This window comes from Dromiciops gliroides, chromosome 3 (assembly GCF_019393635.1).
Source record: "Dromiciops gliroides isolate mDroGli1 chromosome 3, mDroGli1.pri, whole genome shotgun sequence".
NCBI lineage: Eukaryota > Metazoa > Chordata > Mammalia > Microbiotheria > Microbiotheriidae > Dromiciops > Dromiciops gliroides.
In genome coordinates this window covers 50921616-50947143 of record NC_057863.1, presented here as the reverse complement: position 1 = coordinate 50947143, position 25528 = coordinate 50921616, and the positions used below count along the sequence as shown (strand labels likewise).

Genomic DNA, 25528 nt, shown 5'->3' with positions numbered 1-25528 from the left:
ATAAGATGAAGAGGCTACAATTTTTACCAACAAATTTATAGGATAAATGACATAAATAAGATCAGAGAGATGCATAACTCAAAAAAGGGGTAAGCTGCTAATTAGCAATAGTACTGTCACTTACACCAGTCAATGTTATAAGACTTAGAAAGCCTCTAGAATATTAAATCGAATCCCTGTAGAGGATTTTTGGGAGAGTCATGGGATTAGGGTTCTAGAGCTGGAAGAGGTCATCTAATACAATCCCCTCATTTTACATATAAAGACACAGGAAATGGTTGGCATCCAATGGAGAGAGTATGCCAATCATAAAGGCAGGCTAGTATAATATACAACGGATGACAGAATTATATATTATGGTAGCCATAGAATTAACTTTCAGGAAACTCCAAAGAAAAAGCATATCATGTGGCAGTGGTAGGGAAGTAAGGAGTAAAGCTAGTTTCATGGTTATCATTTAGAAATACAAAGTCTCCATTTCCCCCCCTAAACATCTCATTTCAAAAAATATGGAAGGAGAATAAAAGAAGACAGATGTAAGAAGAGTGTTATATACCAAGTCACTTGATGAACTACTGACAATGGGTACATTAATTATGTTACCAAGATGACAAAGGAGTCTGCTCCCCAAACTGGGCATATATAGGACAATTACCGTAATATTATAATGTTGCTTAAAAGAAACAGAGGCGAGAATATGCAGGAACCTTGTTTGGGGAGTTCAAGGAGGTGAGATTGATGTGATAGCTTTATTAAAGTATTTAAAGAACTCTAGGTTTCTTCAGGTCATTTGGAAGAGAGATTGGAGTTGTTTTTCTGACTGAGAATAATAATAGGAGTATTGAGTAGAAATTACAGAGGATCTAATCAATCTGATCAATATTCAGGCCCATATAAGAAACGAACAAACTTGTTAACCATTAGAGCTGTTCCAAAATGAAGTGGTCTGTTCTTGAAGGTACAAAGTTCTTTATCACCAAAGGTCTTTACATGGAGATGAGATAGCCATTTTCAGGGAATGGTCTATCTGATGATTCTGCTTATGAATGGATTTCACTAAATGACCAATAGGACCCCTTCCAACTCTGACATTCCACTATTCTTACTCGTATGATCATCAACGTTAGTGGGAGCGGTTGTGGTTGGCGGGTTGTGGACGACTTTCAAAAAACATGAAATCCTAGAATTAAAAAAAAACACACATATATTATATAAACAATTAAGTGTAAACAGAAAAATACTGGCATTTAGCCTCCTAATTTTTATTAACTATACTAATAAAATAAAAATTTAAAGTTACTATTTTCTTCTGAAGAAATTTGAAAATATTTATTACACTAGGTGGTGAGAGTTGTCAAATTTTTTTTTCTTTCTTTTTATTTTAAAAGACTATGTAGGGGCAACCTAAAAATTATTTTATAGAGCTAGAAAAAATAATAACAAAATTCATCTGGAAAAACAAAAGGTCAAGAATATCAAGGGAACTGGGGCAGCTAGGTGGCATAGTGGATAAAGCACCAGCCCTGGATTCAGGAGGACTTGAGTTCAAATATGGCCTCAGACACTTGACACTTATTAACTGTGTGACCCTGGCCAAGTCACTTAATCCTCATTGCCCTGCAAAAAAAAAAAAAAAAAGAATATCAAGGGAACTAATGAAAAAAAATGCACAGGAAGGTGGGTTAGCTGTACGAAATCTGAAGCTCTACCATAAAGTGGCAGTCATCAAAACTATTTGGTACTGGCTAAGAAAAGAGGATCAATGGAATAGGCTAGGCACAGGAGACACAATAGTAAATGACTTTAGTAATGTACTGTTTGATAAAGCCAAAGACTCCAGCTTCTGGGATAGGAACTCAGTATTTGACAAAACCTGCTGGGAAAACTGAAAGATATGGCAGAAATTAGGCATAGACCAACATCTTACACCTTATACTAAAATAAGGTCAAAATGGGTACATGATTTAGACATAAAAGGTGATACCATAGGTAAATTAGGAGAGGAAGGAATCATTTACCTTTCAGATCTTTGGAAAGAACAGTTTATGACCAAACAAGAGATAGAGAATATTATGAAATGCAAAATGGATGGTTTTGACTACATTAAATTTTAAAGTTTTTGTACAAACAGAAGCAATGCATCCAAAATTAGAAGGGAGGCAGAAAGCTGGGAAACAATTTTTTATAGCCAGTACTTCTGATAAAGGCCTCATTTCTAAAATATATCAGGAATTAAATCAAATTTATAAGAATCCAAGTCATTCCCCAGTTTAGAAATGGTCAAAGGATATGAATGGGCAGTTTTCTTATGAAGAAATCAAAGCTATCTGTTGCCATATGAAAAAAATGCTCTAAATCATTATTTATTAGAGAAATGCAAATTAAAACAACTCTTAGGTACCACCTGACACCTATCAGATTGGCTAATATAACAAAAAAGGAAAATAATAAATGTTGGAGAAGCTGTGGAAAAAATTGGAACACTAATGCATTGTTGGTGGAGCTGTGAACTGATCCAACCATTCTGGAGAGCACTTTGGAATTATGCCCAAAGGGCCATAAAGCTTTGCATACCCTTTGACCCAGCAATGCCAATATTGGGTCTTTTTCCCAAAGGGATCATAAAAAAGGGAAAAGGACCCACATGTACAAAAATATTTATAACTGTTCTTTTTGTGGTGGCAAGGAATTGGAAATTGAGGGGCTGCCCATCAATGGGGGAATGGCTGAACAAGTTGTGGTATATGAATGTAATGAATTTCTATTGTGCTGTAAGAAATGATGGGCAGGCGGATTTCAAAGAGACCTGGAAGAACTTGCATGAACTGATGCTGAGTGAGATGAGCAGAACCAGGAGAACATTGTACACAATATCAACAACATTGTCTGTTGAACAACTGTGGTAGACTTTATTCTTCTCAGCAATACAATGGTACAAGATAGTTTCAAAGGACTCATGATGGAAAAGACTCTCTAAATCCAGGAAAAAAAACAACCAACAACTGTGGAATATGGATGCAAATTGAACCATATTATTTGTTTTTGGTGCTGTTGTTTTCCTTTTTTGAGGTTTCTCCTTTTTGCTCTAATTCTTTTTTTATAATATGACTAATGTAGAAGTATGTTTAATGTTATTGTACATATATAACCTATATCAGACTACTTGCTGTCTTAGGGAGAGGGGGAGGGAGGGAGAAAAATTTGAAACTAGAAATCTTATAAAAACAAATGTTGAAAACTATCTCTACATGTAACTGGAAAATAATAAAATACTTTTTTAATTAAAAAAAAAAGACTATGTAGGAGCAGCTAGGTAGCTCAGTGGATAAAGCACCAGCCCTGGATTCAGGAGGACCTAAGTTGAAATCTGACCTCAGACACTTGACACTTACCAGTTGTGTGACCCTGGGCAAGTCACTTAACCCTCATTGCCCCCCCCACACACACACACACATAAAAAGACTATGTAAGAGTATTGCTCATAGGACCATAGAGTTAGAGCTGAACAGAAGCTTAGAGAACATCTCATCTATCCCTCTCATTTTATAGACAAAGAAACTGAAGCCCAGAGACATTAACTTGCTTTCCCCAGTTTACACAATTATCAACTGGAAGAGGCAGGATATAAACAGTGGTCCTCTAACTCTAAATCCAGGACTCTTTCCATGAAAAGAAAAGCATAGTCTGTATTCCTGTTTCTCTCAAACACAATATTTTTCCTGTTCTTTTTTATTCCTGAAGTATATTTAAAATAATTTGCATAATACATATAGAAAGGTCAAAAGTAGTGCTCGAATTGTCTCCCACCATATTATGGTTAAGCCTCTCCCCAGGTTTTCATTCACAGATTCATACAATCATAGGTCTAGAGGTTAATTGGATCTTAGACCTCAACTTATCCACATTGGTGAATTTACAGGTAAGTAAACTGAAACCTAGAGAGAGTAAGTGACCAGCCTAATTTACACAGGTAATAATTAGAAGAGCCAGCATTTTGTTGTTTCTACAATGCAATGATCTACCATGTAAGCATAAATGTAATTAATGCCATATGAAAAGAATCTCTTAATTGCAGCATCAATTAAACAAATATTAAATTTCCTACATTAAAGGGTAAAGAGTTATTTCCCCACTTCAGCAATGCTGGAATTCCTATATGCAACATGTTTCCAAAAAGCTAGTTAAATTAAGCAATCCTTGCCATTTCTAAGGCTATGGCTCAGAAGAACTTATTTCATGTCATGATTTCAAAAGTCATGATTTTGTACATTTGTGGGAGACTTCTAGTCAAGATGCCTTCCTAAATAGGATGCATACCACCTAGCTCCCTGTAAAGTTATTATCTGTAATGTGGCTAAAATTCTGGCTAGACTGTCTAAAAATCTAATGAGTGGTCACCAATAAATTAGAAGCTTTAGCAATGGTTTAGACTTTTTTTTTTTTGGTAAGGCAATTGGGGTTAAGTGACTTGCCCAGGGACACACAGCTAGTGTTAAGTGTCTGAGGCCGGATTTGAACTCAGGTCCTCCTGACTCCAGGGCTGGTGCTCTATCCACTGTGCCACCTAGCTGCCCCAATGGTTTAGACTTTTAAGCATTTATTAAGGAGCATGAGAATTTGGTGAGGAGAGAGAAAGAGGTCAAGATGCCTTCCCCTATCTATCTGAGGGAGCCAGTGTCTCTGCTCCACTCCACATGAGGTCCCGATGAAAGAGAGAGGCCCTCAACCCCTCTCCATCACAGAAGCCTCCTCTGAAACAGGAAACAGGGCTGTCCATATACAAATAGCTCCAAGCTGATTGGCTGGTAGCTCTAATTGACAAGTCTAACAAGTGATTCTACAGAAGTAACCTCTGGATGCCGGGCTGACCTTTGAAATCCCAGAAAAGGTAAGTTCTTGGATGCTCAAGCCACATGGCCATTTCTCAGGCCAGCAGGGGGCACCATTTCAACTCTCACATCCCACTTGCCTCTTAAGGAAAGAAACACGAAATATGCACAAGACAGATAATGATGAAGGGAGGAATAAGGAAATACAAAATTTCTCCTACCTAGAACTGCACAGATAGGCAGAAGGCCATAGGAAGTAAGGAAAGGGGGCTACAAGGAAATCTAGTGCCAGCACACTTCAAAAATCAAAAACAAACAACAAGGGCAGTTAAGTGGTGCAGTGGATAGAGCACTGGCCCTGGATTCAGGAGGACCTGAGTTCAAATTCTGCCTCAGACACTTGACACTTACTAGCTGTGTAGCCCTGGGCAAGTCATTTAACCTTCATTGCCCCACAAAACAAAAAGAAAAACAAAAAACCCAGCAACAAACAACAATAAAACCCCCAAACCAGTAGTCTCTAGTATGGAAGGTCAGATATATATCACCTGTAAGGGTCTGAGGCCAAAGATAAAAAGAGTAAAAGTTTTCTGGAGAAAGCCCTAGAGTGTTCAGAAAGTCCATCCATGGTGTAGACCTTGAAAGCCTCAGCGAAGGGAGGTAAAGAGAGCTATATGGCAGCAATGAGACTTGGCCCACAGAGACTCTAAGGTCCTTAAAACTATTGTAACAATTGGAATGATGCCACCTGCTGGGGAGTTACTGTGGGAAAGCTCCACCATGAGGAGAAGGTCTCTGAGGGCAAGCCAAGCGGTCAAATCCTTGGCGTCAGGAAGTGATGTTTGCTCATGGGTACTGTCAATCAAAGCTATCAGCCAATTAGCTTGGAGCTGTGTGTGTGGGGACAAGATATTTCCAGTTTCACAAGAGGCTTGAGGGATGAAGGAGGTGTGGCTCAGGCTCTTTCATGAGGACTCTCATGGAGAGTGGAGCTAAAATGCAACCTCCTTTTGATAGATAGATAAAATCTAGGCCTTTTTCTCTCTCTTCACCAAATTCATATTCTCCTTAATAAATTCTTAAAAGTCTAAACTCTTGCTAAAGCTTATAATTTATTGGCGACCACTCATTAGGTATTTTAGACAGACTAGCTAGAATTTCAGCCCCTTACACTATCCTGAAATGACAGAAAGAACCCTGAAATTCCAGTGCTCTGACCCTCAAAGATCCAGGGGGCTGAACCTTCAGAAAAGGTAGGGGTCAGGTCAGGAGTCAAGGAAGAGAACTAAGCAGGGCTAACTACTCCAACCAAAAAAGAATACATGAAAACTTTGGCAGGAAGCCCCAACACAAGAACTAAAGTTAAATCAATGAAGAAAAAAATTTAAATGGCTAGTATAAATAATGATTATAGTTTTACAGGCTCCCCAAAAGAAGTAGAGTGTAACTTAAAAATAGTTGCAATTAGTGATTCAAAGGGGGAAAAATGAATTTTCTATGATGACTACATAAATATATAGAAGAAATAAAGCAAGAGATGGAGGATTAAATAGAGCTCTTGAGGAATGAAATAGAAGGAAAAGAATAGGTTAAAGAATAAATTCATATCTCACCCATGTAACAGACACTCTGAAAACTAGAATAAATCAAACAGAAATCAGTGACTCCATGAATGAATAAGAAAGAATAAAATCAAAAGATTGAAAAAAATAGAAGTAAATTTAAGCTATCTGGTATTATAAAAAGCTAACGCAGGAAACAGGGCAAGAAATTAAATTTGCGAATCTTTAGACTCAATTTTTAAAAAAATATCCTAGACAGCATACATTAAGAAATTATAAAGAACCCAGCAATGTGACTTCTAGGTTTGTATCCCAAAGAGATAAAAAAAAGGGGGGGAAGGTCATATATGTACAAAAACATTTATAGTAGCTTTTTGTGGTGGCAAAGAATAGGAAATTATGGGGATGCCCATCAATTGGGGAATGACTGAACAAATTGTGGTTGATCATTGTAATGGGAAACCATTGTGCTATAAGAAATGACAATTAGGAGGGTTTCATGAAAAAAAAATGGAAAAACTTATATGAACTGATGCAAAATGAAGTAAGCTGAACCAGAAGAACATTCATTGTACATAGTAAAAGCAATATTGTATGATAATCAACTATGAATGACTTCACTGTTCTCAGCCAATGCAATGATCCAAAACAATTCTGAAAGACTTGTAATGAAAAATGCTATCAACCTCCAGAAAAAGAACTGAGGAGTTTGAATGTGGATCAAAGCATACTTTTGCTTATAATTTATTTTTCTTGATTTTTATTATTTTTGGGGGGGTCTATGTTTGCTTTTGCAACATGGCTAATATGGAAACATATATTGCATTACTGCACATATATAATCTACTTCAAATTGCTTGTCTTCTCATGGAAGGGAAAGAGGATGCAGGTAGGGAAGGAATTTGGAACTCAAAACATTTTTGTATGAATGTTGAAAGTGTTTTTACATGTAATTGTAAAAAATAAAATATAAAAATGTTTAAAAAAAGAAAGTACAAATGAAAGTTCCCCAAATATATTAGAATTGGAAAGCAAAATGGAGATAGAATGAGTGAGTCCAACAATCACCAATTGGAGTAACACGAAGATCAAAACAACAACAACAACAAAAAAAAGGGAAAACTTCCAGGAATGTCATGACCCAGACCCCAAGCTTTCACATCAAGGAAAAGAAAATATTTCAAGCATCCAGAAAGAAATAGTTCACATGTCAAAGGAATAAAGATTGCACAAGACCAGGAGTCCTTGGAATACAATATTCCAAAAGACAAAAGAGTTAGATTTACAACCAGGGGTTCCTTAACCTTGCAAAGCTAAGTTTAATCTTGTGGGGAAATTAGTGACTCTTCATTGTAAGAGAGGACTTCAAAACAGTGATGAAAAGACTAGGGCTGAATAGGAATTTTGAAATAAAAACACGAGAGTCCTGAGAAACCTAGAATGGTAATTTTACTTGAACAACTGGAAAGGACTCAATGAACATATAATCCTATCATTATGATAGGAGAGAAGAAATGTGTCCCTTTGGAGCCTTAATGTATGCACAGATTATTGAGGGAATTAAACAAGAAAAATAAAGTACTCTTAAAGGTTTTTGGAGTTTTTGTTGTTGTTGTTGTTGTTGTGGGGATTTTAGAAGGGAAGGTAAAATGAATATACTTGTATAGAAAGGAAGGCTTATGTGATGAGAAATGTATAGAAACACAGAGAAAGGAGTAGGGAGACTGAACATCAGATGAAACTTATTCTTATCTGAAAAGGACAAATGAGAGCTGAATACACACAAGCAATTTGGTCTAGAAATACAACAATCACAATGGGGCAAGAAGTTGAGAAAGATAAGGAGGGGCATGACATGAAGTGGTAAGAGGAATATAGAATAGCAGCCAGCAAAACAGACTTCCTGACCTTGAAGAAGATATTAAAAGGAGGGAATGTTTGTTTTTGTTTTTTTTTTTAAGCTAACCTAGAATCCAAGGAGGCGGGGTTTGTGTGTGTGTGGTGGGGGTAGGATGCATCAATTGAGAAATGACTGAATAAATTATAAGAATATAATGGCATATTATATTTAAAAAATGAAAAAAGATTATTTCAGAGTATCCTAGGTTGTATGAACTGATGCAGACTGATGTGAACAAAAGCAAAACTACTTTTGTAGAAGCTTGACAACATTGTAAAGAGAAAGAGCCATGAAAGACTTCAGAAATCTGATAAATTCAGTGACCAGCTACCTCTACAGGGAACCTATCATGATCAAGGATGTTATCTATTTCCTGACAGGAGGATGATAGACTCAAGATATAAGAAGAGACATAGAGACATACTTTTTTTGGACAGGGCCACCGTGTGGATTTCTTTTGCTTGACTGTGTCCAACCTTCCCCCGACTCTTCCTCTTTCTCCTCCTTCTCCTCCTTCTTCTACTTTTTATTTTTTATTTTTGGTGAGGCAATTGGGGTTAAGTGAATTGCCCAGGGTCACACAGCTAGTAAGTGTCAAGGTCTGAGGCCGGATTTGAACTCAGGTCCTCTTGAATCAGGGCCTATGCTCTATCCACTGTGCCACCTAGCTGCCCCTCCACCCTTCTTTTTGATTTTGAATAGGGATGGGGTGGGGTTGGGGCAGAGAGGCAAGGTTTAGCAATAACAATCCCTAAAATGAAAGGCATTGAAGTACCATTTTATTTTTATTTATTTATTTATTTTTTAGTGAGGCAATTGGGGTTAAGTGACTTGCCCAGGGTCACACAGCTGGTAAGTGTTAAGTGTCTGAGGCCAGATTTGAACTCAGATCCTCCTGACTCCAGGGCCTGTGCTCTATCCACTGAGCCACCAAGCTGCCCCTGAAGTACCTTTTTTAATGCACAAAAGGAAGTTCAGAAGGAAATCTAAACAAACTGCTTTGAAACTACTATGTTAAATAGAAAATTTTATGTATACATTGAGAACTACAAATTCACTGAGAACTGACTGATCCCCACCTACTCCCCTTTCCCAGACAAATGAATTGTCTGGGACTAACCAATCTTTGTCAATTCCAGACTCTTGATGGACTTATGGACCTCCCCCACCTTCCCTCAAGCAACTTATCCCCTCCCAATGTTTCCTCACGTTAGTCCCCCATCCATCTACATTAAGTAGTTTCTATTTAAAGACAGTAGCATCTATACTTAACTTAGGAGCAGTTCTATTGTTTCTTGTGTTAAAGGTTCATTTACATTAAGTAGTTGTACATGACTCTTGGAGCAATCTTTTGGTTCCCTTTTTGTTCTGTTACCCCATAAAAAACCCTGTCTTCTGTTCCCATCTTTGGGTATTCCTAGCTTCTGAGCTTTCAATACCATGAGCTATAGCTCCTCTGCCCTGATTAAAGACCTTATTTCTCCTATATTGATTGTTTCCTTAATTTCCAGGTTAACAACATATATGTATGTATGCATATATTTAAAGCAAGTAGTATGAAAAAAGGAGATTGACGGTTCCATATATAGTCATCTCTTTGTATTCTCCTTTGCATATGGAAATGCTCATTTTTCTGGTGCTTAAGTTTGGAGTTTCAAAAATATTTAAAAAATAAAAGTAAAGACTCACAATGAGGAAGCAACCCGCAAAAATCATAGCTTTCATCGTTATGCTGAGGTCTAATGGAAAAGTGATCTCAAAGTTGTCAACATCTGCTATTGATGCTCTTAGAAAACCAGGCCACTGTCTACAAATTCTTCCAATATCTTTTCCATCCAATGATTTAACCTGAAAAGAGAAAAATATGATATTAGTGATTTCCTCCAAGGTATTTTATGCTGGAATAGGCAAAAATCCAATGAGTTCAATAAGATAGTAGAGTCAGCCACTATACGGGTTGATTGTAGGGGTACCTTTTAAAAGGTTATCCTATCCCATTGATTTGTGAAATTTTCTAAAATTCTTCTTAATGGAGATTTACTCATTTTGGGCTAATGACATTATTTCAGATAACAATTCAGATTAATTAATTAATTCAGATTAACATTCAGATAACAATAGGAGTCACTTAATTTGTCATACATTCATGTCTTTACCAACTATCAATATCAGAACAGATTAGTTTATCTAAAATTAGGCAATTAGTCATCCTATAAATTCCAGATGGAGCAAAACACAGAACAGGTATATTTTTAATGAAGGAACTGTCTAGAACAAGAGTTGATTAATTTTTGCCTTGAATAACTTTCACAGTTTGGGGAAGCCTATGGATCTCCTTTCAAAATCATTTTTAAATGCGTATAATAAAATATACAGGATTACAAATTGTTTGGGACAAACTGCCTCAGTTTACCCAAATAACTTGAGGAGACCACCAAATCAAGCAGAGACAGGTTTATTACATCCTCACGAGGACCGGCAAAACCCAATTACACATTGAAGTCTTGTAAAGATAGGCCCAATCCTCTAGGTTTTTATAGTAATCTTGAAAAGGACTGTCCCCACGTACACCTAGGGTAGATGAGCTCACAGTCTTACATCCAATCCTGTCTCACCCAATGTGCGAACCCAGCTCATGATCCTTGTATGGAGACATGTCCAAGAACAAAGGGGAGAAGGGGAAGGGGTACAAGTCTGAGGAATGTCAAAGAAAGAGGGAGGCAGAAATCACTCCCTTATCTGACTGCAATTAATCTATGACAGGGACTGAGGTTTTGACATGTGAGAGAGGAGTAAGCCGACTGGTTTATTACTAGCCATAAACTAAGGTGTAGCTGGCATTTGGGAACTAAGCAGAAGTAAAGTAAATAGTGCTAATTGGTAGAACTGTGACAAGAAATAAAACTTACTGGGGGACTGGATATCTCCCAGATCCCATCCCCAAAGTTTACAGAAGTGTCCCAAATCCATTATCTCAACAATAAAACTTAAAGGAGACAGTGAGAATTTGACAAGCAATTAACTTTTAGGCAAAGCAAGAAGCTAGCTATTGGGGGGGGGGGAGGGGCTAGGTATCTTTCAGACTCCATCCTCAGAGTTTAATCTGACTTAAATCCATAATTGTCCCACACACAAATGAAGCCAATTACATGGAATAAAGGTGTATTTTTTCTAAGTTCACAAGACCTTCAAATCTACCCAGTGAACCCCAGATTAAGAATCTTTGATATAACGGTGATCTCTAAACTTTTGTTTTCATACCCCACAAGCAAAAAAATGTTTATGTATTTTATTTATGTTTATTCACATCTATCATTTATTTATCTATCTATGTATCCATCCAAACATCCATTTATTAATTCATTCAGACAGCTAGGTAGCACAGTGAATAGAGCACTGGGCCTTGAGTCAGGAAGACCTGAGTTCAAATTCTATCTAAGAAATTTGTTGTGTGACACTGGGTAAATCACCTAACTTCTGTTTGCCTTAGGTTCTTAATCTGTAAAATGGAGATAATAGCAGCAGCTACCTCCCAGGATTGTTGTTTGAATCAAATGAGGTAATAATTGTGAAGTGCTTAGAATAACGCCTTGAATATATAAATATTATTTACTGTTGTTTTTAAATCATATTAATATTGTATGCATTTTAAAACACTCAAAATATAAATTAAAAATAAAATAAAAGTTAAATATATATTTTAAAATAAAGATTTTATTTATTAACAGTATATTAAAACCATTTCATTCCAACTAAAACATTACTTATTTTTTAATAATTATATTTTATTAAAAGTAGCACAATTGGTCATGCTTCATTATTTTTTTAATATTTTCATTTAGCACTTTGTGATACAGCAATCTCCACATCTAGTTCTAAGATCAATTCACTTCAATATTTGTTTTTTAATGACAGTTATGGATGAAAGTTATGTCACAAAGATTGTTGTTGTTATTCAGTCATATCCAACTTTTTGTGACCCCATGGACCATAGCATGCCAGGCCTTTCTACTCCCTATTAGGGGTAGCTAGGTGGCTCAGTGGATAAAATACTGGCCCTGGAGTCACTTAACCCCAATTGCCTCCCAAAAATAAAAAAAAAAAAATTAAGGGGGCAGCTAGGTGGTGCAGTGGATAAAGCACTGGCCCTGGATTCAGGAGTACCTGAGTTCAAATCCAGCCTCAGACACTTGACACTTACTAGCTGTGTGACCCTGGGCAAGTCACTTAACCCTCATTGCCCTGCAAAAAAAACCACACAAACAAATCACATATCTTCCAAAGTCTTTCCAAGCTCATGTTCATTCTTTCCAGAACATTATTCATCTCATCCTCTGCCATCTGCTTCTCTTGGTTTCAACATTTCCCATTATCAGTGACTTTTCCAGTGATTTCTATCTTCTCGGGGCAGCTAGGTGGTGCGGAGGATAGAGCACCGGCCCTGGATTCAGGAGGACCTGAGTTCAAATCCGGCCCCAGACACTTAACACTTACTAGCTGTGTGACCCTGGGCAAGTCACTTAACCCCAATTGCCTCGCCAAAAAAAAATTAAAAAATAAAAAAAGATTTCTGTCTTCTCTTTATGTGGACAATGGATTGAAACTTCAGCTTCAGTATTTGACCGTCCAATGAATAGTCTGAATTAATTTCTTTAAATATTGACTGATGGGGGCAGCTAGGTGGCACAGTGGATAAAGCACCGGCCCCAGATTTAGGAGGACCTGAGTTCAAATCTGACCTCAGACACTTGACACTAGCTGTGTGACCCTGGACAAGTCACTTAACCCTCACTGCCCCACAAAGAGAGAGAGAGAGAGAGAGAGAGAGAGAGAGAGAGAGAAACAAAAATATAAATATTGACTGATGTCCTTGCTGTACAAGGATCTCACAAAAGTCTTCTCCAGAACCACAATTCAAAAGCACTGATTTCTTGGTGCTCAGGTTTCCTTATAGTCCAAGTTTAAGCACCATACATTGTTGCTGGAAAAACCATAACTTTGATTATATGGCCTTTTATCATCAAGGGGATGTCTCTGTTGTTTAGTCTGCTGTCCAGATTTGGCATAGCTTTTCTTCCAAGGAGCAAGTGCTTTTTAATTTCATGGCTGCACCCACTGTCTGCAGTAAACTTTGAGCCCAAGAATATAAAATCCAATGCTGCTTCCATTTCTTCTCCCTCTATTTGCCAGGAAGTGATGAGACCAGTTTCCATGATCTTTGTTTTTTTTTTTTTTATCATAAGCTTCAAACCAGCTTTTATACCCTTCTCTTTCACTTTGAAGAGGATTCTTAAATTTTTTTTTTCATTTTCTGCCATCAGGATGGTTTTATCTGCATATCTGAATTTGTTGATATTTTTCCTGGCAACTTTAATTCCTTCTTTTGATTTGTCCATCCTGGAATTTCACAATGATCACTGATCTCTCTCTCTCTCTCTCTCTCTCTCTCTCTCTCTCTCTCTCTCTCTCTCTCTCTCTTTCTCTCTGTCTCTCTCTCTCTGTCTCTCTGTCTCTCTCTCTCTCTATATATATATACATATATATATGTGAATATATATATGAATATATATGTGTATATATATATATATATATACACACACACACATATATTCATGTTTATGTTAAATAAATAAGGTCATGATAAATAACCTTGTCACATTCCCTCCCACCCCAATCTTAAACCAATCAGTAATTCCAAGGTTGGTTCTAACTGTTGCTTCTTGTTCCACATTCCTTTGAGGACTTCCCATATTTCAATGTGATCCACACAGTCAAAGACTTTAGTGTAGACAATGAAGCAAAAGTAGTTTTTTGTTTGTTTTTTTTCTTGAACTCTCATGCTTTCTCCATAATCCAACAAGTATTTGACATTTGGTTTCTAGTTCGTCTTCCTCTTTGAAAACCAGCCTGCCTAACTGGTCACAAAGATACTCTAGACTAAATGGAAAAATGCATCATGGACTGCACTCAATAAATCATGATACCCAATTTCAGTATCATCTACCAGTTATACAAAGATTTTTTTTTAAATTGGCTAATAAATTTGCATCTTCCCTACTGTTAATCAATTTAGTTGCTCTTGCAAAGTAATCAGAAGGTGTTGAGTTTTAATATTTTATCAAACAATGGGTATAAAGTATATTTCAATTATTCCATCTGACTGTCTTTTTGACTAATTTCTTTGAGATCTTATTAGACGACCATGATTTTCACCACATGAAATGACTGACAAAGAGCTGACACTAGAAGCAGGAAAAGCATCAGTTCTGCAAGATTTTTATCTTTCAGTTGTGCTTATTATTAGTACTATCTTCAATGTATGGTTTCATTGCAGGAATCTTTTCAAGTTCTTTGTCTATTTTGTGAAGGTTAGTTTGTTTAAAACCAGATCACATAACCTGTATATCTACTTCACCAGGCACATATAAGCTATAATAAATCACAATTTATTGAAAGTAAACACATAAGTGAGGGTGCCATCCATCTAAGAACATTTTTCTATGCTTTGTGGTGCTATGCAAATTTGAGTTATTATGAATATCCTCAAAAGGCACCAATGTAAGTACTGCCTTAAGATCGGTTAATTTGTCTAGTGTGAGTATGTAGGACTGTTAACAGGGGAAATTTGGTGGCTACAATAAAATTCTAGGAGTAAGGTAATTAGGACATTAGCTACAGAAGTGTCAGGGAGAATGGAGAAGACTTGACAAATCCTAGGGACTGTTTAAAGAAAGAATTAGTAAGGTATGGTAATGGATTAGACATAAGAGAGAGGGGAGTCAATGGCAACAGGTAAATAGTCTGGGAGTAAAGGATAATGATAGTATCAATACCAGAAAGTAAGAGGAGAATGGTAGGGGTAGAAAATTTATTGGGAAAGTGGAAGAACCTATTTTGTAACATGTTGAGTTTGAGGTGATAGAGTGCAGAAGTTCTATGAGCATTTGGATATGCAGGGTCAGAACATAGGCCAGAGGCTGAAAACAGGTCTGATAACCATTTGCAAGGAGATGAGAATTGATACCATTTGAACAGAGGAATTCTCTGAGTCAGAAAAAAAAGTTAAGAGGGGCATAAATATAGCCATCATTGGGAGTCTGGAGGAAAAACGGCCATCAAAGGAGAGACAAACAAGCAAGAAATTGAGGAGAACAAAGCAAGTGAAGTATTATAGATTGTAAGCGGTGAAAGTCTCAAGAAATTGGAGGTGATTCACTATGTCCTATGTTGTAGAGAGACTGAGTAGGATGGAAACCTCTGAATCATTATTTGTTTTGGATAGAAGACCATTGGTGATCTTTGATAGAGCAATCTCTGCAGAACAACAGGAGTAGAATTTAATTAGTGAGGAGATTTATACACACACACACACACACACACACACACACACATATATTGATGTCAATGTCTATAATTATCTATATCAATATCTTTAGCTAAATAAATTTCCAAAAATTTCTTTAATTAGACTTCTGGAGTTAATGAGAAAAAAGATGAAAAAATAAAAGATAAATCATTACTCAGGGTTAATAGTAGAGTTAAAGTTGGAAAGCAGTACTTCTTCCTCTAATGAAGTAGAGGGATGGAACCTTAGAATGTGGGCCTTAGCTTACTTCAAAAGAAAAAGATGGTTGGGTTTTCTGCTCCAGCTTTCTCACTCTAGAATCTTTGGAATAAAAGCTGGTCAATTAGATATACATATACCAGCTTAGGTCAGGATGTCAATTACCAGAGTATTTATTGTTTTAAATAGTTACTGAGGGATATTAAATTTAGGTAATACTAAGATTATGTAAAAGGGTAAGCTGACATTTGAGATGGAAATCAATAATACACTCTACCCTCGCTACTCCCAAAGTTTTTATTTCAACTGATATAGAATTACTTTTTCCTGTGGCTACACTAACAGCCTATTAAACAGTACACAATTGTTCACAACTATTTCCATATTGTCATTGTTATGAATTCCATTCCCTTTTATCTGGGCAGCTAGGTGGTGAAGTGGATAGAGTACCCATCCTGGAGTCAGGAAAACCTAAGTACAAATATGACCTCAGACACTTACTAGATTTGTGACCCTAGGTGAGTCACTTAATCCCATTTGCTCATATTTCCTCATCTGTAAAATGAGTTCAAGAAGGAAATTGCAAATCTTTGTTAAGAAAACCCCAAAGAGGGTCATGAAGAGTCAGCCTTGACTGAAAAGGAATGAATAATAACAAGAACCAAATTCCCTTTACCTCATAAAAAATTTCAAGCAATTCATCTGGGGGTGTACAGTCCAAAAAGAGATAAATACTGGCAATATTCAATTTAACAAACATTTATTAAATACCTCTCAGGTTCAAGGCACTGTGCTAGGTGCAGGGAATACAAAGACAAAAAAGAAATAATGCTTATCTTCCTCTTTCTGGCTATTTCCAAACCATGTTTCCTGTATTCTGGTTTTTACCCTTCCACTAGACCTTGAACTCTGACCCTAGGATACTAGGTTCTAATAGGAGAGGTTAAAGTTTATCTTGCCCAATGCTAGGCCTCCATTCATCTCCCTGGCCATTTCCAAGCCATACTCCTGTTACTGTGAACCTCCTTCTCCTCCTCCTAGAAGAACTTACAACTTGAACCCTGGGACTCTGGCCTTTCATACGGGAGTTTTTTCCATATCTTTTCTAGAACCAGTCCACCATGCAACTTCCAAAATGTTTTTCTTTTTTTTCTTTTTTTTCAGGGCAATGAGGGCTAAGTGACTTGCCCAGGGTCACACAGCTAGTAAGTGTCAAGTGTCTGAGGTTGGATTTGAACTCAGGTCCTCCTGAATCCAGGGTCAGTGCCTTATCCACTTTGCCACCTAGCTGCCACTTCCAAGCTATTTCTAAATCATGCCACCACATTCATACCCTCATCTCATGAGGTATCTCATTTTTTCAACTTTAGTTCTCCTCTTTGTGTTGTCTGTCTTTATTCCAGTTTAACATCCTAGAACACAGGGACTATCTCGATGGCTTATATTTTTTTATGCAGATGCCTATGGCAGTGTTTTCTATATGGTAAGTGCTTAATAAATGACTTTTCACTTATTTATTCATCTCTTCATTCATTCCAAGAGTTTTTACATTCTTGCTTATATCTAGATCTTACCTGATAAACAGTGTCTGAGCCACAGATATCAGGTACACATGGGCCATCTATGTTCAATATATGCTCTTTCTTCTCATTTTCAATCCTGAATCTTGTCTTGCAGAAGCCCCAGTATTGAATGATATAGCCAAGACACACACCAGGAGGAGACTGAACCTCAAGCTACAAACCAAAGGGATGAATAAGGTTAAGCTACAGAAACATAAAAGCATTCTTGAATTGTATGGGCTCACATGAATATGGCCACAGAAGATTATATATATGAAGGGACATTCCAAAGACCCCATGCTTTGTAGAATAATTTGGTCTTGTTAAATACCGTTTTCTGAATAATTCTAAAAGATTCTCTACTAAAATTTTCCAATACATAAATCTGTGCAGTGTACTTTTGGGGTAAACAGCGGACATCCCCAATGAAAAAATCCAAAGTTTAAGTTTTCTTATTCAAGGGATTTTTGTATCGAGAGGAAATACTACACACTATTTTCAGGGCAAACAAAATGAAGCCTGAAGCTTGCTCTGAGTTGGCAAAAGAAGGAAAAGACAAAAGACAAAAGAAAAAGAAGAAAAGAAAAAGGAAAAAAATTAAAAAATAAAGTAGGGAAAGGCAGAAAAGAAGCCTTCAATATTGTAGTTTTATTCTTTCTAACTAATTACTATTGGTCAAGTTGTTTCCATGCTGCTGGAGTGTAAGAATAATCAAAGACTTAGGGCAAAGCTTTGATCATCCTATCCTATTTACAGCTTCTAAATGGATCTTCTATAATCTTTTCCAGTTGGTTTATATAAGCAGACCTTTTGTTTTAATTTAAATGGGAAAATCAGGCTCATAACAGTAGTGTCTCATGGACAGATATAAAGCAGAGAAAGAGAATACCATGTGTTATGCTCATATAAACTGTGGCAGGACCCTAAATGAGATTCAGGAAATAATAAGTATGTATTTAATGGCAATAGTTCTTTGGTCAGGTGATATCAATTGTGCATAAATTATCAAGCCTTTGTGGTACTAAATGATATCCAATGAGGTTATTCTGGTCAACATCCTCTGGTTCTGACAATCCATCTTCTTTAGCAGTCTCCTATAGCACTAAAGTCTCACAAAATGTCAATCTTTTGATTCAAAGATAAGAAATACACTAGGGATTCTGCTAATTCTATCCTCTCCCCCAAAGTTTATGCAACCCTGGAAAACTGTGGTTACAGAACCTCAGAAGAGAAGTTTTTCATTGATATTGAGATGTACATAGAATTACCACAATGGACCATAGGGCTGTAATTGTAGAGCCAGAAAAGAATTCATGGCACCATTTAGTTGAATACTCATTTTACAGGTGAGAAAACTGAGGCATAGGGAGATTAAGTGACTTGCCCAAGGTCCCCATATAGGTACATCATAAAAGGCAGAGTTTGAATCTAATTCCTTTGACTGTGGAGCCAATGAGCTACAGTATTAAAGAAAGACCAACAAATTCTGTGTTAACTCATCAAAAGAAAATGCTTTTCTGGGTCTGTTTGAATCTAGTTATATAACTTACAGTAAACCTCACTGTACTTTTGATCTGGTGACTTATTGACATGGTTCCAAGTAATCTGAGAACAGGCTATTCCTGTCATGTGAGAGGCCCTTGTTCATACATTCCTGGATATACTAGGCACAAGTAAATCAATGGTGATCATAACTATCTGGGAAAGTACTATCATATAGGCTGTGGATTCATCTATTGTCATGGAAAGCCATGAAGACAATAACAATGGGGATTCTCTAAAAAAAACAACAACAACAAAAACAAAAAAAAATTATATTTATACTGTATCCCCCCCGCCAGTGGAGCAACTATAGTCCCTTAAGTCAGAAATTCTCTTCTTTTTGTCCACAGGGACCTTTTTGGTGTTTTTATATTTTTAAAGACTTGGTGTTTCTTGGGGGCAGCTAGGTGGCATAGTGTATAAAGCACTAGCCCTGGATTCAGGAGGACCTGAGTTCAAATCCAGCCTCAGACACTTAACACGTCCCAGCTGTGTGACACTGGGTAAGTCACTTAACCCTCATCGCCCTAAAGAGAAAAAAAAAAAATACTTGGTCTTCCTTACCTAGGCTAGAAGTATAGGGGCCACTCATGAGTTTGATCCTACTACTAATTGGCACACAAATTTTTTGCCTGTCCCATTTGGCCTTGGTTGGCTTACTCTTTTTTTGGCTCCTGGCTCCTAGGAGCTCGCCATACTTCTGCTGAATTTAGGGCAGGCACCCACCCTATGGCCCACCAAAGATCAAAACTCCTGAGCTCAAGACATTCCCACAGCTTCACTCTTACCAGTAGCTGGGATTAGAAGTGTGTACTACCACACCTAACAATGACTTCTAAAAACAAAAACAAAAACTGGAGGGAGGTGGCCATTGACCAATATACTGTGGCAGTGAGACAGCATTTTACCTAGTATACTTACTTCTCTCTTATGCCCATGACTGACTCTTTTAGGCTTCTCTCATCTTGATTCCTAAGTAGCACCACCCATAGAGGAAAGAAGGGACCTTCTTATTAAAATTATTAACTCTAAGTAGCTCACTCTTAGTTTGAGTCTTTAACCTATTGAATGACTGGTGATCAGAGAACATCAGCCTACAGGAGCAATTTCTCTCTGATTTTCTGCAAGGGTGAGAGAACTTAACTTCCCAAGAAGATATCATCAAAGATGAAAAAATGGCATGGGACCTGACCCACTAACCTCTTGCATGGCACAAGAGCAACAAAAACAGCAACAGGTACACCTAAAGGGCCTCTGCAATCTCATAATTTCTCGACTCATGCAGTCAATCACCCGAATGACAAAGGGACGTAATGATGAATATGCATTTCTGGTAATGTCGTCAGTGTCCTCAACAACCATGTATACCATCTGTCCCATGCTGTTTTTAACTTCATATCTGTTATTACTTTCAAATCGTGTCATCACTGGAAAATAAAACAAGAAGAAATTTTTTAGTTAAGATTAATTAGCTTTAGCATAAATCCATAGAAGCAGAGTTAATAGAGACCTGTCTTGGAGTCAGGAAAACTGGGTTTAAGGCCTTTCTCTAACACAAGCTAGCTGTGTGATCCTGGGCAAATAATTTAAGCTCTCAGTGTCTCAAGAAACTCTATATGACTGTAAATTATAGAAGGTCCAGATCTCCAGTGGAAGAGAAGCCTCATTGGAAGTCTCCTATTCAAAAAAAAATCATAATTCAAGAAAAAAAATGAAAGAAACTTGCTCCTTTAGTATACATTTCTCTTAATTTTTATTTTTTTTTAAACAGGGCAATGGGGTTAAGTGACTTGCTCAGGGTCACACAGCTAGGAAGTGTCAAGTGTCTGAGGCCAGATTTGATCTCAGGAACTCCTGAATCCAGGACTTTATCCACTGTACCACCTAGCCACCCCTTTAATTTATTTTTAATTTTCTCTTATTTTTTGTGGGGCAATGGGGGTTAAGTCACACAGCTAGTAAGAGTCAAGTGTCTGAGGCTGGATTTGAACTCAGGTCCTCCTGAATCCAGGGCTGGTGCTTTATGCACTATGCCACCTAGCTGCCCCTTTGGTATACATTTAAAACAAATTTTCTTTATCAAATTTGAAATGAATAAAATATTTTAGATACTTTTCTTACTAGCTTATTAATATATAATTTCAAAAGCATTTTTATTCTTTGTGAATGAATTTGTTTATTAAGTTCAGGACAAATAAGAAAATATCTAAAAAAAATTAAGACATTGTACTTCTTCTTATGTTATCATATAACTGAAATAATTTTACCTAGCATCCTTACTTCACCTTTATGCCTGAGGCTGAATCTTTTAGGCTGCCCTCATATTAATTCCCCAATAGTGAGGAAAGAAATGCCTTTTCTATAAAGGTGATTGACTATATAAGTAGCTCCCTCTTAGTGTGAGGCTTCAACCTACAGACTGACAGAGAAGATAAACCTACAGGAGAAATTTTCCTGATTTTCTGCAAGAGTAAGAGAATTAAGTTTCCCAAGACCATATCATCAAACATGAAAAAAAAATGGCACAGAAGTTGAGCCACTAACCTCTTGCACTATATAAGAGCAACGGAAACACCAAAAGCTACACCTACAGAGCCTCTGCATGCTCAAACACAACACATCTAAAACAAGAACTTATTATTTCCCTCCAAAACCGTCCCTCTCTCAACCTTCTCTATTACTATACCACCATTCTCCCAAGTACCCACACTCAAAATGTCAATGCCATCCTTGACTCCTTACTCACATTCATGTCACATATACAATATCTTACTGAGTCTCATTGTTTCTTCTTAGCCCAACATCTCTCACATATGTTGCCTTCTCTCTACCAGCAGAGCCCTCATCACTTCTATTGAAATTGCTTTTACATTGTTCTCCCTGCCTTAAGTCTCTTTCCATTCTAATCTATCCTCCATTCAAATGCCAATGTGATTTTCTTCTTCTTTTTTTTTTTCTTCCAAAGCAGATTCTTCTAAAGTATAGGTCTGACTATGTTATCTACAGTACTCAATGATCTCCAGGAACTCCCTGTTATAGACAAGATCAAATACAAAATCTTCTAACATTTAATGCTCTTTATAACCTGACCCCTTTCCTACCTTTCCAGTTTTCATATAACTTTCCCTCTTCTAGAAATTCTATGATGCCCCAACAAGTAGCTTCATTTGAAACAAAATGGATTTCTAAAACCTGTTTAGGACAACAAGTACATTTGTTCCAGATGTTTTGGCCTTCAATGACTAGAGGAAATAATGAATCAGATGATTTTTTGTAGCTATTCCTTATTTAAGGCCAATTCATATGCAAGCCAAAACATCACCCTTTGTCATGTCATTAGTCCTCTTCAAGAAGAAAGGATAGGGGGTGGAGCCAAGATGGTGGAGAGAAGCCAGAAAGTTGCCTGAGCTCTCTTTCGGTTCCCTCAAAAAGAATATTAAATCAAGCCTCTAAACGGATTCTGAAACTACAGAACCTACAAAAAGACAGAGACACAATCTTCCAACCTGAGATAATTTAGAAGACATCAGGAAAGGTTGATTTCACTCAGGCAAAAGGGAGTTGCAGTGCACCTCAGCATAGCACAGTGTGGAAGGGGGTCAGGGCAAGTCAGCAGGAAGCTCTAGGTCACAGCTGAGCAACTGAGGCCCCTTGATCCTGGCTCAGCAAGCTCGTGGCTCAGTAGGCCAGTGGTGAGATCCACCAGCACCAACTAAGAGGACAGGCTGCCAGCTAGAAGGCCACCCACAGGATAGGCGCAACCAGGTCTGGCCATCCCAGCCAGCTGGGAGGAAGTACAGGGAGCAAGCCCAGGGTGATGAGAAATCCACAAGCCATAGAGGCCTCAGAGTAGAAGGCCAGTGACACAGCCCCTATACCCCAGCACAAGAAGCTTGACACAGAGATGCTGATGCCCCAGGAGCAGACTTTAACTTTAACAAACAAACAAAAAAAAGCTGCAATATGAGTAAGGAACAAAAAAGAGCTCTTACCATTGAGAGCTTCTGTGTCAACAGGGAAGAGCCAAACACAAACTCAGATGAGGACAATACTCTCAAATTGCCTACATGTGAAGCCTCAAGAGGGAAGATGAATTGGTCTCAATACCAAAAAGCCTTCTTGGAAGAGCTCTAAAAGGATTTTTTAAATCAATTGAGAGAGGTAGAAGAAAAAATGGGGAGAGAAATGAAAGCAACACAAGAAAGTTGTGAAAAAAGAATCAGCAGATTAGAAAAAGAAGCACAAAAAATCAGCAGCTTAGAAAAGGAAGCACAAAGATTGAGTGAAGAAAACAATTCCTTAAAAAATTCATTTGGCCAAATGGAAAAGGAGATGCATAATCTGACTGAAGAAAACAATGTCTTAAAAATTTGAATTGGACAGTTAGAAGCTAATGACTCCATGAGACACCAGAAATAAGTCAAATAGAATCAAAAGAATGAAAGAATAGAAGAAAATGTGAAATGCCTCATTGGAAAGACAACTGACCTGGAAAAGAGATCCAGGAGAGACAAACTGAGAATTATTGGACTGCCTGAAAGCCATGATCAGAAAAAGAGTCTAGACACCATATTCCAGGAAATTATCCAGGAGAACTGCCCTGATATTATAGAAACAGAGGATAAAATCATCATTGAAAGAATCCACCAATCACCTCCTGAAAGAGACCCCTAAAAGGAAAAGTCCAAGAAATATTGTAGTCAAATTCCAGAATTATCAGGTGAAGAAGAAAATATTCCAAGCAGCCAGAAAGAAGCAATTTAAATATCATGAAGCCACAGTCAAGGTTGCTCAGGACTTGGCAGTTTCAACATGAAAGGATCACAAGGCTTGGAATATGATATTCCAGAAGGCAAAGGAGCTTGGATTGCAGCCAAGAATCTAATACCCTGCAAAACTTATCACTCTCTTTCAGGGGAAAATATGGATATTCAATGAAATAGGGGACTTTCAAGGTTTCTTGATGAAAAGACCAGAACCGAATAAAAAATTCGATCTTAACATACAAGACTCAAGAGAAGTTTAAAACGGTGAACAGGGGGAAAAAGTTATTCAATAAGGTTAAACTGTTTACATCCCTACATGGGAAGATCATACTTATAACTCTTGAGAACTGTATATATATGGGCAGACAGAAGGATTATTCAAAGAGAGTATAAACATAAATTGTCTTTGATGTGACAATATAAAGAAAATTAAAGGGTTAAAAAACTAGTTTATGGAGAGTAGAGGAAAGGGGAGGTGGAATGGGGTGAATTACATTATATGAAGAGGTGCAAAAAATCTATTACAATAGAGGGAAAGAAGGGAGAGGTGAACATTCTTTCAACCTTGCTCTCACTAGATTTGATTCAAAAAGAGAATAACATAAACATTAATTTGGATAAAGAAACTTATCTTATTCTTTAGGGAATTAAAATGGTAATGTTAAGGGTTAAAATTCTAGCTAGTCTGTCTAAAACATCTAATGAGTGGTCGCCAATAAATTATAAGCTTTAACAAGAGTTAGACTTTTAAGCATTTATTAAGGAGAATAAGAATTTGGTAAAGAGAGAGAAAGGCCTACATTCATCTATCTATTAAAGGGAGAGCACGTTTCTAGCTCTGCTCTCCACCAGAGTCCAAAGGAAAGAGAGTGAGCCCGAGCGCCAGTCTCTTCCTCCTCCCACTAGCCCGCGTCACTTCCTGACACCAAAGAAAAGACTCCTGGTCTTGCCCTCAAAGACCTTCGCTGCATGGATGGAACTCTTCTACAGTAAGTCTCCAGCAGGTGGTGCTATTTCAATCATTACAGTAAGGGGAGAAGGGGGACTGATAGAAGGGAGGGCAGAAGCAGGGGAGAAAGGGATAAAGAAAAGAGAGGGGGACTGATAAAAGAGAGGGCAGATTTGCGGAGGGAGGGGTAAGAAGAAAAATGTTGGTGAGGAAGAATAGGGTGAAAGAAGGGGGGGAAAGTATAAAGAGGGTAAAGAGATTGGAGAGGAATAGACAGTAATAATAACTGTGAATGTGAATGGAATGGACTCTGCCATAAAACAGAAGTGAATTGCAGAGTGGATTAAAAACCAGAATCCTACAATATGCTGTTTACAAGAAACACATTTGAAGCAGAGAGATACACATAGAGTAAAGGTAAGAGGTTGGAAAAGAATATATTATGCTTCAACTAAAGTAAAAAAAGCAGGGGTAGCAATACTGGGTACATGATTTAGACATAAAAGGTGATACCATAGGTAAATTAGGAGAGGAAGGAATAATTTACCTCTCAGACCTTTGGAAAGGAGAACAGTTTATGACCAAACAAGAGATAGAGAATATTATGAAATGCAAAATGGATGGTTTTGACTACATTAAATTAAAAAGGTTTTGCACAAACAGAAGCAATGCATCCAAAATTAGAATGGAGATAGAAAGCTGAGAAACAATTTTTATAGCCAGTACTTCTGATAAAGGCCTCATTTTTAAAATATATTGGGAACTAAATCAGATTTATAAGAACCAAGTCATTCCCCAATTGAGAAATGGTCAAAGGATATGAACAGGTATTTTTCTGAAGAAGAAATCAAAGC

The 25528-nt window shown here is 37.3% G+C and overlaps 1 protein-coding gene across 1 annotated transcript in view; it reads right to left on the bottom strand.

Moving 5' to 3' along the window:
- Positions 1-25528, bottom strand: part of LOC122750185 (phospholipid scramblase 4-like) — a 64329-nt gene continuing 38801 nt past the window's right edge. The window contains exons 6-9 of the mRNA XM_043996863.1: positions 20160-20386; positions 17430-17591; positions 9981-10139; positions 1-1180 (exon numbers count right to left, since the gene is read on the bottom strand). Coding sequence (XP_043852798.1) covers positions 1124-1180; positions 9981-10139; positions 17430-17591; positions 20160-20386 — 605 coding nt within the window. The 3' untranslated portion in view covers positions 1-1123. The remainder of the gene's footprint in view (positions 1181-9980; positions 10140-17429; positions 17592-20159; positions 20387-25528) is intronic.